Below are 16,177 nucleotides of genomic sequence, written 5' to 3'. Positions count from 1 at the left end.
TGGAGGATTTACATTTAGAAATAAATATTATTTCTGATGAAACAAGTTGATATCTTGTGGACAAGAAAGTAGCCAAGATGGAAACATGATCAAATGTTTTTATGCTGAGCTTTTTTTGTGAGTGCATGGAGAATGATCTTCAAAGGTTGTGATTCCTGAGACGCATCTCCTACAGAAATGTGGGTAAGGCGTACATGAACATGTAGTCTGTTTTTGTTGTATACCAGTAAAAATAATCTCTTCTGTTTCTCGAAGATCACTAAAGTGAAGTATGTGGATAAGATTCACATTGGCAACTTTGAGATTGATGCCTGGTACTTCTCGCCCTTCCCTGAGGACTATGGCAAGCAGCCCAAGCTGTGGATCTGCGAATACTGTCTGAAGTACATGAAGTTTGAGAAAAGCTACCGGTATCATCTGGTGAGTGGAAGGGGGGGTAAAGATTTTCCACCACAAGGATTACACTTTGTGTTTTTATTCTGTGGGAGTTTAGTCAGTGGAGTATAAAGTAGTTTATTAGTTTTATTGGGAAATAGTGTCCTTTTTGCTGCTTTTTCTGTGAGAGCTCCTGCAGTACCTGTGTGAACTCTAGTGTTTATCAAGGATAGCCTATCAGTGTGCTGATCTAAGCCACAATCTTGGAAAAGTATTAACTAATCAAGAAAACGTGCTCTAGTTTTGGGAAATGTCAGTCAATCCCACTCTCCTTGGACACTTGCGAGGTTAAAGGGTTCACTGGGCTGAGTGTCACACTGTAGGATGCTGTAGACTATTTAAAACTAATCCATGGTAGATTTATGTACAAAGCTCTTGAAGTTAATCATATCTTTATATGTAGATCTTCAGCGTTAACTCGGGTCGAGGATGCTCAGTTCCTTCAGATGTTGAATAGAAATCTTGTCTTCCTCTAGTCCAGTTCAGAAGGCCAATTGTTCCTGAACCGTCTGCATGGGTTAGCCCAGCCTTTCACTGAGAAGTTTCTATATTTTTCAACAGTTTTTGCAAAGTCTATTCCTGACTTGATTTTGGCTACCATACTTTGCCTGACAGTGCTGTATTTGCATATTGTTGGTAACTTTTTTTCCAGTTTCACTGGTTGAATTGTAACGTGAATAGCATTGCCGCTTACTTGGCCTTAACGCCACTTGTTAAAAGTATCTGCCAGGAACGTTTCCAAAAAATGTAGAGTCCAAGTAGAGCCCTGATATAGAAGTGTTTGGGATTTTCAGGTTCAGCTCTGTGGGGAGGGCTCTGAGACCGACCTAGTTGCTGAATAGGGTTGTAGAAACTGTCTAGCCAAACTCTCACAAGGTTACGGAAGCATACCATTTAGCAGACTTCAGACGATCAGGACTGAGGTGCAAGTACAGCGCATACAGTCAAGTAATGTAGCAGCACATATGTATGTTTTATTAGTCCTTAATCATACATTCAAGTAGAACTCACTAGTACTTTACAGTACAAACACTCCTATCTATGTATATATGTGCATTGGTGGAAATCTCTAAAGGAGACTGCACAACATTTCAGCCTATAACACAGTTTAAAGCTATTCATATAAGCAATGCACACTTGTAAGTTTGCCATAACAAGTAATGCCAATGCCAACTGGTATGTAATACAGTGGGACTCATTACGACCATGCCGGTCCAGAAAGAACAGTGGCGGTAAAACCGACGCCATCGTTCTTCCCGGACCGGCTGATTCAGAGTCCTGCAGGCAGGAGTCTGTCCTGGCGGGATTAAAACCACCCGCCTGCAGGCGGACATGGAAACACCGGCTCTGTCATGCCCCAGTGATTCCGGCAATCATGGAGGTGTAATAGTATTACGGGTCCGGCGGCAGCCTGACGTTTTTTCTGGCACGGCTATCGCCGGACTCGGGCCTCATTCCGACTTTGGAGGTAACCACGCTGCGATTTGCGGCATGGTTGCCTCCAAAATCGTTCCGACTCCGCCCTGGTGAATGGAGTAATTACCGGTCCATTCCAAGGTTGGAGGGACTGCTAATTCCCCATTCCAGGGCCCTTCCCCATTCCCATTTGAGACCCCATAGGGGTCAATGGGGAAGGCGCTAATAACGGTACCGTAAATTACTGTACCGTTATTAGCACTAAAGTCCCTTTGAGGGTCCCGTCCTTAACGCCTGCTAAAAGCAGTCGTTAAGGAAGGACCCACAAAGGGAACTCGTAGTAGGGCGGTGAGGGTTTAATGGCACCGGTCTCGTTACCGGTGATCGTTAACCCTTACCACCCTACTCGGAATGAGGCCCAATGTCTTTTATAAGCATCTCTTGAAGAAATCTGTTACGCAAGCACAATTGGGGGGTACAGTCCAGATTCCTCCACACCTGGTATCCTTGGCTAGATCTATACTGATTGCAACCTTTAGCTTCACTTCCATTGCATTTTGTTAATTTGTATTTTTACATTGCACATAGCTCCTTGCAGTGCAATGGGGACACTTTTGTATCACCCTAGCTTTTTACAGATCTGATTTTTGGTAACTTTTATATGGGCCTAAAGAGAAGCTGGTGGCAACAGTTAATTTTAGCATTATTTTTGGTGTGGACATTCACGTTTACCGCTTCTGGCTATTAAATGTGGCTAGTGCCGTGATACAAGATGTTTGCTTGTTCTTTCGCCATATTGTAGTTTGGCTTTCTTTATGCCTTCTTGGCTCACGCAAGTCCATATATGATGATGCACTTGCCCGGCAAAGCTGCTGCTTGTGTGTCGGTGTGTGTATGCGCCTGTCTCGGTCGTTGTCTGTCTCGTTTAGGAAGGGTGATGGGACTGTCGTGTTCAGGTCCACATTACTGGGGCGGATGTGAAACCAGTAGTTGTCCCTGATTAGACAACTACTGATTGTTTGAATGTTTGCCGATCATTAGCATTGGTGGGCTTGGACTTGCTTCCAGCTCTGATTTTTTGGACAAGACGAGGATTCCTGCATCTTTTCTGGAGATCTACGTTGGAGCCAAGAATCCTTTGAAGAAGAGCAGCCCGTTGAAGACCTGTGGATGACTTCTGCAGTGGATCAGCATTCCCTCCAGCGATTGGCCCATTGACGCCCTGCTTGTCTTCCTGATCTCTGAAGACTCTTGTCGGTGCTTCAGCGCTTGGACTAGTGGGTCGAAATATTCTCAACGCATTCTTGAAGATCCAGCACTGCAAAGCCTTTGAAAGTGTCCCTTTGCTGCCCGTGTACTGACCCGCATCCTTGTTGGCTACCTTGCTGGAATCGTCACGCTTCTGCGTTCAAGCCCGAAACTACAGAGTTTGCCAGCTTGTGCCATACGTTGTTGCCTGCTGAATTTTCAGCTTCCTAGCATCAAGGGAGCCAGTGCTGGTGCTGTTTCTTTGACCACTACTGGAAGGAAGCCTATCATCCCCTGCCGGGTGACCGGTGCTGGAACTCTTCATCCATCCTGTGGAGGGTCCTGAAAAAGGTATGCATCGTTTGAGCATTTCTTCATCCACTGGAGTTGCATCTTGCAGTTGCACCCGACTGGAAGAATCCTTGAGTCTGCAACCCGTGGGGACCTTTCACTGGATCAAAATGAGAGAAGACTCGCTCCCAGTGAATTTGTGACTGGTTTTCATTTGAACTAGATCGGTTAGATGGTTGGTTATTTGATGGTGTATTGTGAAAGAACATACTGGTGATTGTGTATATTTGTATTGTGTGATAATTCTGTTGGGTTAGAGTTCATTTTTGCGCATAATTCTCCTCACTTGTGAGGCCTCAGGCAGTTTTTTCTGGGTGCTTGGATATTATCAGCTCTCCTGAGAGAGTGGGAACCTTTTTCCCCACTAACTCAGTCTTTTACTCTCTCTTGGAACCTTTTTCAACCTTTTTAGGTTGCATCTTTTTGGAGTAATGCTTTCCTCCATCTTTTAAGCCATCTGCAATTTATCATTGGAGCACAGAGCACTTTCTGTGCCGTGTTGCCGGGAGCTCTTTGAGCTGCCCTTTTTATTTTCCTTGTGACAACTACTGTTTCCAAGGATACTTTACACCCCACCTTATGCAGAGGGCCCAGGGGACACAATGTACCCCTTTTTCCACTTCTCCTGTAACTTTCGATTTACAGTGACAAGTTAATCTGAGTGGCTGGTGGCAGTGGATGTTTTCTACCAATTTTTGTGAAACTTACATGCAGCTGCCTGCAGTAAGGGACACATGGGTCCGCATTGTTCTAAAATGGTGCCAGTTGTCTTTTCTCGCCAACTCTTGATGACTTGTCCTTTCTTGAGCTATCTTCTACTTAGCTGGTTTGGAGAGCTCTTGATAGTTCTTTTGTCTTTTATGGGTCTTTTATGGGCTTCCACGTGGAAGACTGTTGAGGTTCTCTGCGTGCCTGAAAGGACTGCAAGTGGGGGATGTGACTGAACTCCTCTGGTCTTTGTCCTGCAGTGTGGCTGCCTGGTTCATGTTTGGACTCTGAGGCAGTCTGTCCTTCCGGACAAGCCAGCCCCATGATTTAAATATATGGCTTGAATGGGGATTGGATGTTCAGCCATTTTAACTGCATGAAGGTGAGGGTCCTGGAGCAGCAAGAGAGCCCACGCATGGAACGAACAATCTGAGGAAGGACGACATCTGCAGCCACTGCCAGCAACCACCAAGTATTGCTGAGTGACTGCTACCGCTCCAGCCTCCTCTTCCGAGCAACACGCAAGATCCAGACCAGATGACCTCTTCCCAAAGACTGGTGGAACTAACCAGTCTCGAGGCCATCTGCATTTTGAGCCGTCCCTCAAAGAGCTGGATCGTCCTAAGCTTCAATTCCAAAATACAATGGGAACTGGACCAATTTGCTTTGCTGTGCATAGTCTACTGATTTGTGGTTTCGACTCGGAAGTTCATAGGCATCCTGCTGGACATCCGCTGACTCTTTCCTGCTCTGAGATGTCTCCCCTCCCAAGTCGGGGAGCAAGAAACTGAGAAGTCTGCCATGTGACAACCATTGCTGAATCAAAGACTATGGGCCTCATTACACGGTAGGCTTTAAGGGTTTACTGGTACCGGCATTTTACCGGTACCGGTAAACCCTTACCGCCTTACTATGAGGTCCCTTTGAGGGTTGGGGAACTTAACGCCTGCTTTTTGCAGGCGTTTAAAACCAACCCGCAAAGGGACCAGGGAGCTAATTACGCTACTGCAATTTGCGGTGCCGTAATTAGCACCTTCCCCATTTCCATTATGCCCTATGGGGCAAGAATGGGGAAGGGCAATGGGGGAAGGGGGAATTGCCGCCCCACCAACCTTGGAATAGGGCGGTAATTCCCCTTTCCACCAAGGCGGTGCCGGTATTTTACCGGCATGGACCAAGGTGCTAATTGCACCTTGGTCCACCGCCATCCGTGTAATGAGGCCCTATATCTATTCTCAACGAGCCAGTATCGTGAAGAAAGTCTCCTGGGCATCCCACCACAAGAAGCTGACCGTCTGTTCCTGCCAAAATTTCCTTCAGCCTCCAGGCCAAGAATCCGAACAGGAGCTGCTGTTGCCTCACCTGGGGACTCACCCGTGAAAGTGTCTTCTTTCTTAATGAAAAGGTACTGTCCCACTCATAGGTGCTCTCCTGGGAGCTTACTGTCCTGAGCTTTCTGAGGCACATTGGGGTGGACAACCCATTGTGTTCTCCGAGGCTTAAGGACACTGGTCCATTGGTCCACAAACATTCAGGGGTTCTAAATGACCTCCCTGAACCACCTTTTAACGAACCATTTTACTTGCCTGCAACACAGAAGAAACCTGCTATTTTGACAACGTCTGCCTTCTTTTGTTTTGACAACCAGGGGCCCTGGTTTCGAGTGTCTCCTGAGAGAGACATCCCCCGATAGAGTTGGCCTTTTTAAAGTGTAGGCTGCATAGAAGTACTTAACAGTATCTGTGTTGGGTTACTTAATGTTGGTTACAAGAGTTGATTTGCTACTCTGACTACTGTATTCATCTAAGTCTACTATTGCCTTGAGTAATGTTTAAATCTCTTACTGGATAAATGTGAATGTTACTTACCTGTGAGTCTAATATTGTTGGTTGCCTTAGTATTTATAATAAATAACCGTATGATTTTACAATTCTACTGTGTATAAGTGTATTCTTGACCATAGGCATGCCCTGAGTTCTTTGTTCTACCTACATCCCTTCTCCCTCCTAGACGAAGCCTGGCTGCTCGTCCATTGCTACCAAACCTTTTGGGTAGCTCAGGCCAAAGCCAAGAATAGGAGTTCTGCAAACGAGTGGGTCTTCAGTCCTACTATAAGTGGACTGTAGTAAAACTCCCTAACAAATACAACTAGTTTAATTTTTCAGTGCGTTTTTAAAGGCCTAAATTAGTGACTGTATTTTTATAACTGACTTTCGTATGGATTGTGCCCTCTAACGTATTCCTCATCTTTGACATGTTTTTTTTTGGCAGAGTGCACCCTGCGTCGATGGTGTGGAGTCAATGTCCCTCGAAGGCCTCCGTTGAGGGTGACGTCATTGGAGAACATATATAGCACGCGTGGTGCCCGTTGGCCTCAGTTCCGCGACAGCATTTGCTTCGTCTAATGGCAATCTGCCCACGTCATCGAATAGTTTTCGAGGAATTCTTCGACAATCCTTCGATATGTCTTCATCTTCGACACCATCAACACCAAAGACCGGTTTTAAAAAATGCTGGGACTGCTGGTCCAAGATGTCCCTTACCGACCCACATCTTGTCTGCTCGTGGTGCCTCAGGGAGGACCACGACACGGCCAGTTGTTCAAAGTGTCAGGCCATGACAGGAAAGGTCTTGAGGGAGCAGAAGCGGAAACTCCAGGTAGGAAGAATACCCAAATATCCTAAGCCCTGACCTGCTAAGCCTTCGACCGACGAGTCGAGAGGACTCTCCTCTGAGGAAGAAGGCGAATCGCTCTATTTCTAGGAGTGGCTCTCACCACTCTTCGTCATCGGTGAAAAAGTTGAAGAGGAGGCACCGGATGTCTCTTTCTGCAACGTCTTCGTCCGACAGGGTCACATGTTCCATAAAAAAATTACCCCAGCTGAATGGGAAGCTTTCCGAAAGGAAAAGGTTAAAAATATTTGAAAAACAAGGTCATGCTCCTACTGAGCCTTCAAATCAAGCTGGTAAGGATAGGTCTCGCTTAAAATCCTGCGCGCCCTCAAGCCTGGGAAACCGGCCTGACAAACATTGAGATCCCTCGATGCCTTCTTCCGATGAAAAGCAAGGAGAGGTTGAGGTCATCGACACCATCTTCGACCTTCCGTCAGGTGCTCTACATAGACGTCAATACCTCCGAAAACAGCTACGCCACATATGCTGGCTGTTCCATCAAAGCCAAGCACCCTTCCTCAATTAGCGCCAATAAAGCCATTGATGCCGTCAAAGCCTACACTAACTTTATCTGAAAAAGTTGATACTCCTTTACGCAGAAAGGAGTTTTTCAAATCACTCTTCTTTCTATGAAGATGAGGAACGCTCTGATGAGAAAGATGCTCCTTTTGGGTTCAAATATGGGACACCCAATGCTCCAGAGTGTCTGATATCAGAGGAGTCCAGGATTAAAGATCTATATGATAATTTAAAGTCTGCGAGTGGAGTTGATACTTAACCCGAACTGGAGTTCGGCAGGCCTGAGCCTGGCGAACATGCCAACGCTCCATACAGACAACTAAGGTCCAGAGTTGTAGAGTACTTAGGAAGGAGCAGACCACCACTCCCTTATGAACAGGACGGTCTAACCGATATTTTGGATAAAGGTCCTCTAAACTGATCCTGTTTTGCCTTTCCATATGGCAAAACAAAAGAAGGTGGTTTCAAATTGGGGAAACTCCAGAGATCAATCCGGCAGTTAATAAGAATCTGACAAAATAATACCACCCTTCCAGTAGTTACCCCGGCTACCTGTCGAAACACCCCACTCCGGAGAGTCTAGTGGTGCAGGCGGCTACAGCAACTTCAAAACAGGCAGCGTACCCTACCATCCCTCCTGATTGGGACGACAAGCGTGTAGATGGATGGTTTGAGAAAGGTATTTTCAGCAGGTTGCATGGCACTGAAATCGGCCAACTCCACCTGTGACCTGGAAAAATGTTTGTATACTCTGTGGGATTGCATATCTATGGCGGCAGAGCATATTCCTGAGGGGGAAGAAGGGGATGGCTTCTTGGCTATTGTTAAGGATGGCAAAGAAGCCAATTGTGAAGCCCTTCACTCAGGATTGGATACTGCGGATAGTGTAAGCAGATCCATGGCTACCAGCACCGTGATGCGCAGATATGCCTGGTTGAGGAAGTCGGGTTTTGCACCAGATGTGCAGTCTAGGCTTCTCAACATGCCTGTTGACGTGTCATCTTTTTGGCAGCAAGGCTGACCTCGAGGGCGGCAGCCAAGTCTTTAGGCTCTGCTGTTAGGCAACCACAGACTTTTCGTCCCAGGGACCAACCTTGGAGGGGTAGATATTTTTGCTACTACTCAGTTGGAAGGGCGAGAGGAATGGCCAGTCAAAGGGGCCAAAGAAGGTTTCCCCGTGGTGGACGAGGTGGAGGTGCTAAGCCAGCTCAAGCAGCAGCCTCCTTACCATCGGCTTCTGTAGCAGCTTCCACAAAACCACTGAGGTCTTAAGTCACAGTACACCAGTGGGGGCCAGACTGTCTCAGCATCTGACAGAATGGCGAGACATTACTTCAGATGCTCGGGCTCTGGAAACAGTAGCCCATGGTTACCTCCTTCCTTTCATAGGAAGACCTCAGAACAATCCATTGGAGAGCCTCTCTTTGATGATTCTGGATCTGCTGCCTTGTGCAGGAAGTTTTAACCCTGCTGGGGAAAGGTGCCATAGAACCGGTACATGTAGCGGAGAGGAACAAGGGATGGTACTCCCCATATTTGTTTATCCCCAAAAAGGATAGATGACTGAGACTCATCTTGGAATTGAGATACTTGAACAAGTTCCTCAGGAAAGGCAAGTTCAAGATGGTTGCATTTTCTCAGATCCTTCACGCCCTCCAACTTCAGGATTGTTTGGTGTCATTGGACCTCCAGGATGCTTATTTTCATTTGCCTATCCATCTCGTGCACAGAAAATACCTGAGGTTTGCAGTAGGCGGTTCTCACTATCAGTTTCGAGTTCTGCCTTTCGTGCTCATCTCCGCCCTGAAGGTTTTCACCAAACGGATGGTGGTGGTGGCAGCAAGTCTCAGGAGAGGAGGGGATTCACGTCTACCCCTATCTGGACGATTGGCTGATCAGGGCGCGTTCTCCCAACAAGCCCTGGATCATCTGAAAGTCACCTGCCATTCTCTCCACAGATTGGGGCTTCACCCTCAATTACAAGAAGCCCCATATGACACCTCAACAGCTCTAGTACATGGGGGCTGTTTTGGACACATCCTTGGGGAAGAGCTTGCCACCCGATGTGAGGGCTTAAAACATCCTTCAGATGGTTACCAAATTTCAGAATGCCCAGGATCTTTGCTCTGCCTCATGGCATTTTTCTGGTGCCAGAAGCCCGATTGAGATCCCTTCAGGGGGCTCTAAGAACACAATGGTCCCAATTTTCAGGAAAATTGTCGGACAGACTTCAGATTCCAGACAGGGTCTCACAGAATCTTCTGTGGTGGGCTTTGGCAACCATGGCCGGAGATTACAGTAGTGATGGACGCCTCACTCACGAGATGGGGAGCCCATTCCAATGATCTGACAGTCAGCGGTCGTTGGTCTTCATCAGAGTCCAAACTACACATCAATCGTTTGGAGCGCAGGGCAATCGGACTAGCGCTGAAGGCCTTCCTGCCCTCTGTCCGGGGAAAGAATGTCCTGATAATGATGGACAACACGGTTGGTATCTATTACCTCAACAAGAAAGGAGGTGTAGGGTCACTACCACTGTGCAGAGAGGCAATGTAGCTCTTCAAGAAGAAATCTCTCTCTATGTAGTTCACCTGGCCGGAGAGGAGAACACGGCGGCGGACACTCTGAGCAGACAGAGCACAGTCTCCCACGACTGGGAACCAGTTTAGGAAGTCCTTCAAGAGATCTTCACCCTTTAGGGAACCCCTAAAGTAGAGCTGTTCACGACAAAGGACAACTGTAGTGTGAAAGATATTGCTCAAGAGTATTTCTCCCAAGGAGAGCTCGGGGAGATGCTTTCGTAGTGGACTGAGAGTTTCCACTCCTATACGCGTTTCCTCCAGTCCCAGTATATCCTCACGTGATCAGGAGGTTGAGAAAGTTCAGGAAGCGCATGATCCTAATTGCCCCGGATTGGGCCAGGAGGATGTGGTGACCGGACCGGACCTTCTAGACATGTCCATTTGTCCTCTGATACGTCTTCCACAGAGAAAGGATATTCTCTCGCGGGAGGAGGGTCAGGTTCTCCATCCAGATGTCAACATTCTCAACCTTCACGCTTGGTTGGGATATAAGGATTGGGACCTCCCAGATGACGTTATGCAGGTGTTGCTTTCGGCTAGAAGACTAGCGACAAAATCCTTGTACCGTTGCAACAAGTTTTGCAGCTGGTGCAAGGAAAAGAATGTGGATCCTTTTCTGTGTAAAATGCCGTATTTATTGTCCTTCCTTCCATCTTTAGCCAATTCGGGACTCCAGATTGGTACTATTAAAGGCTGTCTGGCAGCACTGTCATTTTTAAGCGCTTGTCCAAGGAATGCTCTTATTTCAAAATCCCACTGGTAACTCAATTCCTGAAAAGACTCACTTATGTGCATCCTCCATCTCCTTTCAGGGTTCCAGTTTGGGACCTAAATCGGGTTTCTAATGTGGGCACCTTTTGAACATGTGTTCTCTAAGGTTGTTATCCGTTAAAACCATTTTATTGGTTGCTCTCACATCGGCCCGCATAGTAAGAGAATTGCAGGCACTGTCAGTAAAGCCACCCTTTTCAGTCTTCTGCAAGGACAAAGTTGTCTTGAAGGTCAAACCTTCATTTTTACTGAAAATTGTTTCAGATTTTCATTTGAACCAGAAAATTGGCCTTCCCTCCTTCTACCCGCCTCCTCACCCTGGTAAGGAGGAAGAAAGACTTCATGGGCTGGATCCTAGAAGAGTTCTAAGCTTTTAAATGTCGAACATCCAAATTATAGTTTGATCAACTATTCATAGGGTATACAGGACACAAACTGCGTCAAGCTGTTAAACCTTATCTAGGTGGATATTTTTGGCTATTTCTGAGTGTTAGTCTGGCAGGCAAAGACCCTCCTGAAGGTTTGCAGGCTCATTCCACCAGGGGCATGGCCACATCTACAGCCCTTCGAAGGGGAGTTCCTATAAGGAATATGTGATGCTGCAATATGGTCATCATTACACACGTTTACAAAGCATTATGCTCTGGATGCTTCCCATTCTCAAGATCTTGCTTTTGGCAAGGTAGTACTTTGTTCGGCCCCGGAAAATGTTTAATATATATACATTCTGATGCTTAACCTGCTTAGAATCACATGCTGTGCGTATAGTCCGACATCCTGTGGTAACCGCAGAGTATTGCATCTTGTCTTTCAAGAATCGAAAGGCGACGTCGACATGGGCGTGCCTGTAACACTATCCCTACGTGACGTGTAGTGTACCCAAACTCCCTCACGCGTCGAGGTCCCTCGGATTGTTTTTTTCTGCCCAGCACACTGGTCGCCTTACGCAGAGCTCGTCCAGAGACATGTCTATTGTTATCCTTTCAACCCTTGGTCGGATATTTTAAAGTTATTGATTATTATCCTAGCGTCGGCTGTTTCCTGATCTATGCTGAAGTCGGTTCCACAGACTTTCGACGGACCGTGTTCTGGCCGGTGCTGCCGACCAGGTGGCCGGGCCTGGTGGCCGGCTTACACAGTAGGAAGAGTGGGGTCGGGGTAAACGTTTCCTTTTCCGAGAATGCCTTTCCCTTTCCTCTCTTCGTTCCCTGGGTCTCTTCGTCACTATATTTTTCCTTAGCTTCCGTTTAGGTTTTGCCCTGCTTGTAAGGCCAAATTTCCTTGGAAGGATGAACACTAAGTGTAATAGGCGTTTGCCCCTGAATCACGATGAGACGGCTTGTGCGGCTTGCAAGCTCCTGTGTCCAAAGACACTAAAGGATCTGATGTGTTAAGTGGTGGGCGGCCTATGGAATGTCGCAGGCTGAGTCTAGTTCTCCCGCTGCCACAACCGCCAATTGTGACGAGGGGCTAAGTGACGAACAGGCCATTGACCTCTCAGCGGAGCATTCCCGCTCCGCGTCTTCTGTCCCCAGCCCCGTCAGGCAAGACTCTGGTCCTGCTATGGGGACTGTACACCCCGACAACAAGGACGCACACTCTACACACTAAAGACACAACCCCGGGACGTCTTCGACAAAACAGTCGAAACAGCCCATAGCGCCAACAGGCACACCGCATATTTCGGCCGTGCCTTCCGGTTGTCAGGATTGGCAGCCCTCCCCGCAACCGCAGGTGCGCCTTGCGACCGGGCATTCCAAATCAAAGGACGCTGCCCCAATACACAGGGGATCGTTGACTCATCGGAAGAAGGCGTCCACGGTCGAGAAGGCCCCGGTTCCGCCGAAAACTGCGCAACTGCAGGACCGAACTAGACACCTTTCCGCCTCTGAAGAGGTTGCAGAAAGTATCGCTAGGATTATTTCGGCGGATATTCAAAAGAAACAGTCCAGGGATTCGTCGATACCTAAGGACAAACCTAGGGATTCGTCAAATTCCAGGGATAGGCCGAAGGATTCATCGGAACCCACAGAGGCCTAAGGACAGACAAAGGACACATCAACCGTCAGTCCCCCAAAAGGGCTTTTCGGAAGGCACTGGAGGGATTTCTTCGTTCAAGGAGAAATCTTGTCGTTCTATGACAGAAGATCCATTACAAGAGACTTTTCCACCCCTAGACTCCTCTGGTGCATCTATTTGGACCCGGGAGAAATGAGAGGGATGTATGGAATGGTTAGAGAGGTTTGTACAACTCAGAAGTCCACGCCCAAAAGATCTCGGGAAGAGAGTTCCTTTCCCCTTGTGGCTAAACTTCAAAAAGTCTTTGATCCTTCACAGGAAGAAGAAATATATATACTTATGACCTCACTGAAGATGAGGTTCCTGTGGACTGATGCAATCAGGATGAAGATCCCTTTGCTGACACTGAGGATGTTCATATCGACGCCGACCTGGGTGATCCTCAGCCTTGGCAATCACCTAATCCAACACCGGAACCGGATGCCTTGTGCATGGATTTCCCCCGGACCACACCCACTCGACAGGCCTCCCCGGTTGACGACCAAATGGTGTACAATGCTATATTAAGAGAAGCAGCAGAACATTTTCAGATTACAACCCAGGAAGCTGTACCAGAGGCTGATTTTGTCGAGGACATCTTAAGAGGTACCACCGACCAGCCAAGCTATTCCTCTACTAACCTCTATCAAAAAGCGGCTGGCCCCTTCATTATTCTCACCTGCCCCAACTAGAGCAGTCAATCCTAGAGTAGAAACATTGTTTCCACCTTCCCCCTTAGGCCCCCTTTACATCAGGGGCCATGTTACTCCAGACTCACTGGTGGTAACTACAACCAGGAAGAGAGCGGGGGTTCCCCTATCAACTGGGGAGGCACCCCCGGACAAGGTGTACAAGAGGCTATACGCTCTGGGGAAAAGGGTCACAGCTGCCACAGCTTTTTCCACTCGCATCGCAAATAAAACAACTTTGTTGGCTAGTTATGCTGACGGGCAATGGGCCATGCTACAGGAGGGCCTTCAAGAAGTCCCAGAACCGCTGCAGGCTTGCCTGCTCTCCACGGTAGCAGAAGGCAGACAAGTTTATCAGAGTATTTTAAAAAATACTTTGGATGCAGCAAAGACGGCTGGCAGGTCCTTGGCTCAAGGTACCCTCCAGAAGAGACATGCAAGGTTGCAAAACTTTGATTTCAAACCGGAAACTCAAGCTTCACTAATAAACCATTGGAGGAGACTAATCTATTTGGAACGGCAGCAGATGAAGTGTTCGAAGCTGCTAATAAAGAGCATGACACCATCAAGACCCTGGATGAGATCACCCAGAGGCCTTCCCCCAAGGAGGGGAGCGAATCGAGACATTCCTTTCGTGGCCAACCTTTCCCTCAGAACCAATACGGCTCGGGAAATAATTGGTCCTCTCCCCAAAGAACCAGCAGCTACACCACACCATATCCCCCAAGAGGTCAATGACGTGGAAAAGGAAGGGGCCGGAATGCTACCCCTCGAGGCTCCCTGGCCTCAGGCCAAAAATGACCTGCAGATCTGGGTCCCCTCCCATGCCACTCCGGTCGTGGGCCGGATAACATCATTTCTTCAAGCATGGGAGGGGATAACTACAGACCAGTGGGTGCTCAAGACCGTCGCCCACGGGTACTGTATAGAATTCTGCCGGTCCCCTCAGTTCAGACCTCCACGTTCAAGACGTCTGACGCCAGAATATCTGCACATCCTGCTACAAGAAGTCGAGACCCTGCAGGAAAAGGGCGCCTTAGAAGTCGTACCTCTTCTACAGGTAACGGAGGGTATTTATTCAGTGTACTTCCTTGTACCCAAAAAGGATCTCACCATGCGCCCTGTAGTAGATTTGCACCCAGCGAACCAATTTGTGAAACCCCAAAGGTTTCGTATGGTCACCCTGCAGGAGGTCACCCCCCCTGCTCACACAGGGAAATTACATGGCAACATTGGACATGAAAAATTCATACTTTCACATTTCAATGTTGCCGGCGCACAGAAAATACCTCAGGTTCACGATACATGACAAGCAATATCAGTTCAAAGTACTACCCTTCGCAATAGCCTCAGCACCGAGGGTATTTACAAAGGTACTGGCAGTGGCAGCAGCACACCTGCGTAGGCTATCCATCCCGGTTTATCTTTACCTCGACGACTGGCTCATAACAGGGGACTCTTACGAGACATGCCTGTTAAACACCCAAAGGACAATACCCCTTTTATTCAGCCTGGGATTCTCCATGAACGAGAAGAAATTGAGCTTAGACCCCAGTTAAGTCAAGCAGTTCCTAGGGGCTCTAATTCGAACAAGGGACGGCCCTCGTCTTCCCCTCCAACGAGAGGGTCCAAAACATGTTTCAAATTCCTCACCATGTAGCCAGTCGAGAGGTGACGGTATGCAAGGCTATGCAACTGTTGGGAATGGTGGCGTCATGCAATTATTTGGTTCCTCACGTGCGCTTGCGTCCAATGCAGGAGTAGCTCAACAGTCAGTGGTGTCAGGCCCCCGGACAATGGGACAATCTAGTGGTTGTATTGCCAGCTCTCGTTTTCTCGCTGCTGTGGTGGTCGAAAGAGAACCTCTTGAAGGGAAAATCCTTCACCACCCCTGCAGTGGAGGCCACTCTCACTACAGACCCATTTCTCACAGGGTGGGGAGCTCACTTGCTTCAACAAACGGCACACAGAGTTTGGTCGTCAGACATAGCATCCAACCACATAAATCTGTTGGAACTGTTGGCAGTTTTCAAAGCACTGAAAGCCTTTCAGACACAACTACAAGGGAAGACGATCCTGATCCTCACAGACAGCACCACGGCCATGTATTATCTAAACAAACAGGGGGACACTCACTCTCCAGGGCTGTCCAAACTGTCCCAGAACATTTGGAAGTGAGCTCTTCCTGTTGTCACAACGTGTTCCAGGGGAACTCCATCTTCTGGCAGACTTAACCGGTAGAGATATCCCACTACCCATGGAGTGCGAATGGCGATTACACGAAGACATTGTCTCCAACGATTTCGCAGAATGGGTTTTCCCTGAGATCGACTTGTTTGCATCTCTGGAGAACGCTCAATGCCAAGACTACACTTCCAGGTACCCCCAGAACTGTTCCAAGGGGAACGGACTCTGAATCACATGGTCAGGGAAATTTGTTTATGCTTTCCTCCCCAACTCCCCTACTCAACAAGATAGCGCACAAGATGCACCAGGAACCAGTCACCATTATATTGGTGACCCCCATGTGGGCCTGCCAACCCTGGTTCGCTCATTTGATGGAGATGTCGCTCTCTCCCCCAGTGAAGCTACCTTGCCCGTACAACATATTGTCGCAGGACGAAGGGCAGACACTCCACCCAGGCCCGCAAACATTGAACTTATCGACCTGGCTCCTGAGGTCATAGAATTCTGACACTTGCAACTCCCTCAGAGATGCATGGACTT

At 48.0% G+C, this 16,177-nt stretch overlaps 1 protein-coding gene across 2 annotated transcripts in view; it reads left to right on the top strand.

Annotated features, from left to right (window-relative positions):
• Positions 1 to 16,177, top strand: part of KAT8 (lysine acetyltransferase 8) — a 1,009,124-nt gene that overhangs the window by 390,291 nt on the left and 602,656 nt on the right. For both annotated transcript variants that reach the window (XM_069651899.1, XM_069651897.1), the window contains exon 5: positions 256 to 420. In XM_069651899.1, the coding sequence (XP_069508000.1) occupies positions 256 to 420 (165 nt within the window). The remainder of the gene's footprint in view (positions 1 to 255; positions 421 to 16,177) is intronic.

Source organism: Ambystoma mexicanum, chromosome 3p, assembly GCF_040938575.1.
Source record: "Ambystoma mexicanum isolate Mex_15411 chromosome 3p, UKY_AmexF1_1, whole genome shotgun sequence".
Classification (NCBI taxonomy): Eukaryota; Metazoa; Chordata; class Amphibia; order Caudata; family Ambystomatidae; genus Ambystoma; species Ambystoma mexicanum.
The sequence above is the reverse complement of the archived record's forward strand: the minus strand, read 5'-3'. Positions and strand labels throughout refer to the sequence as shown.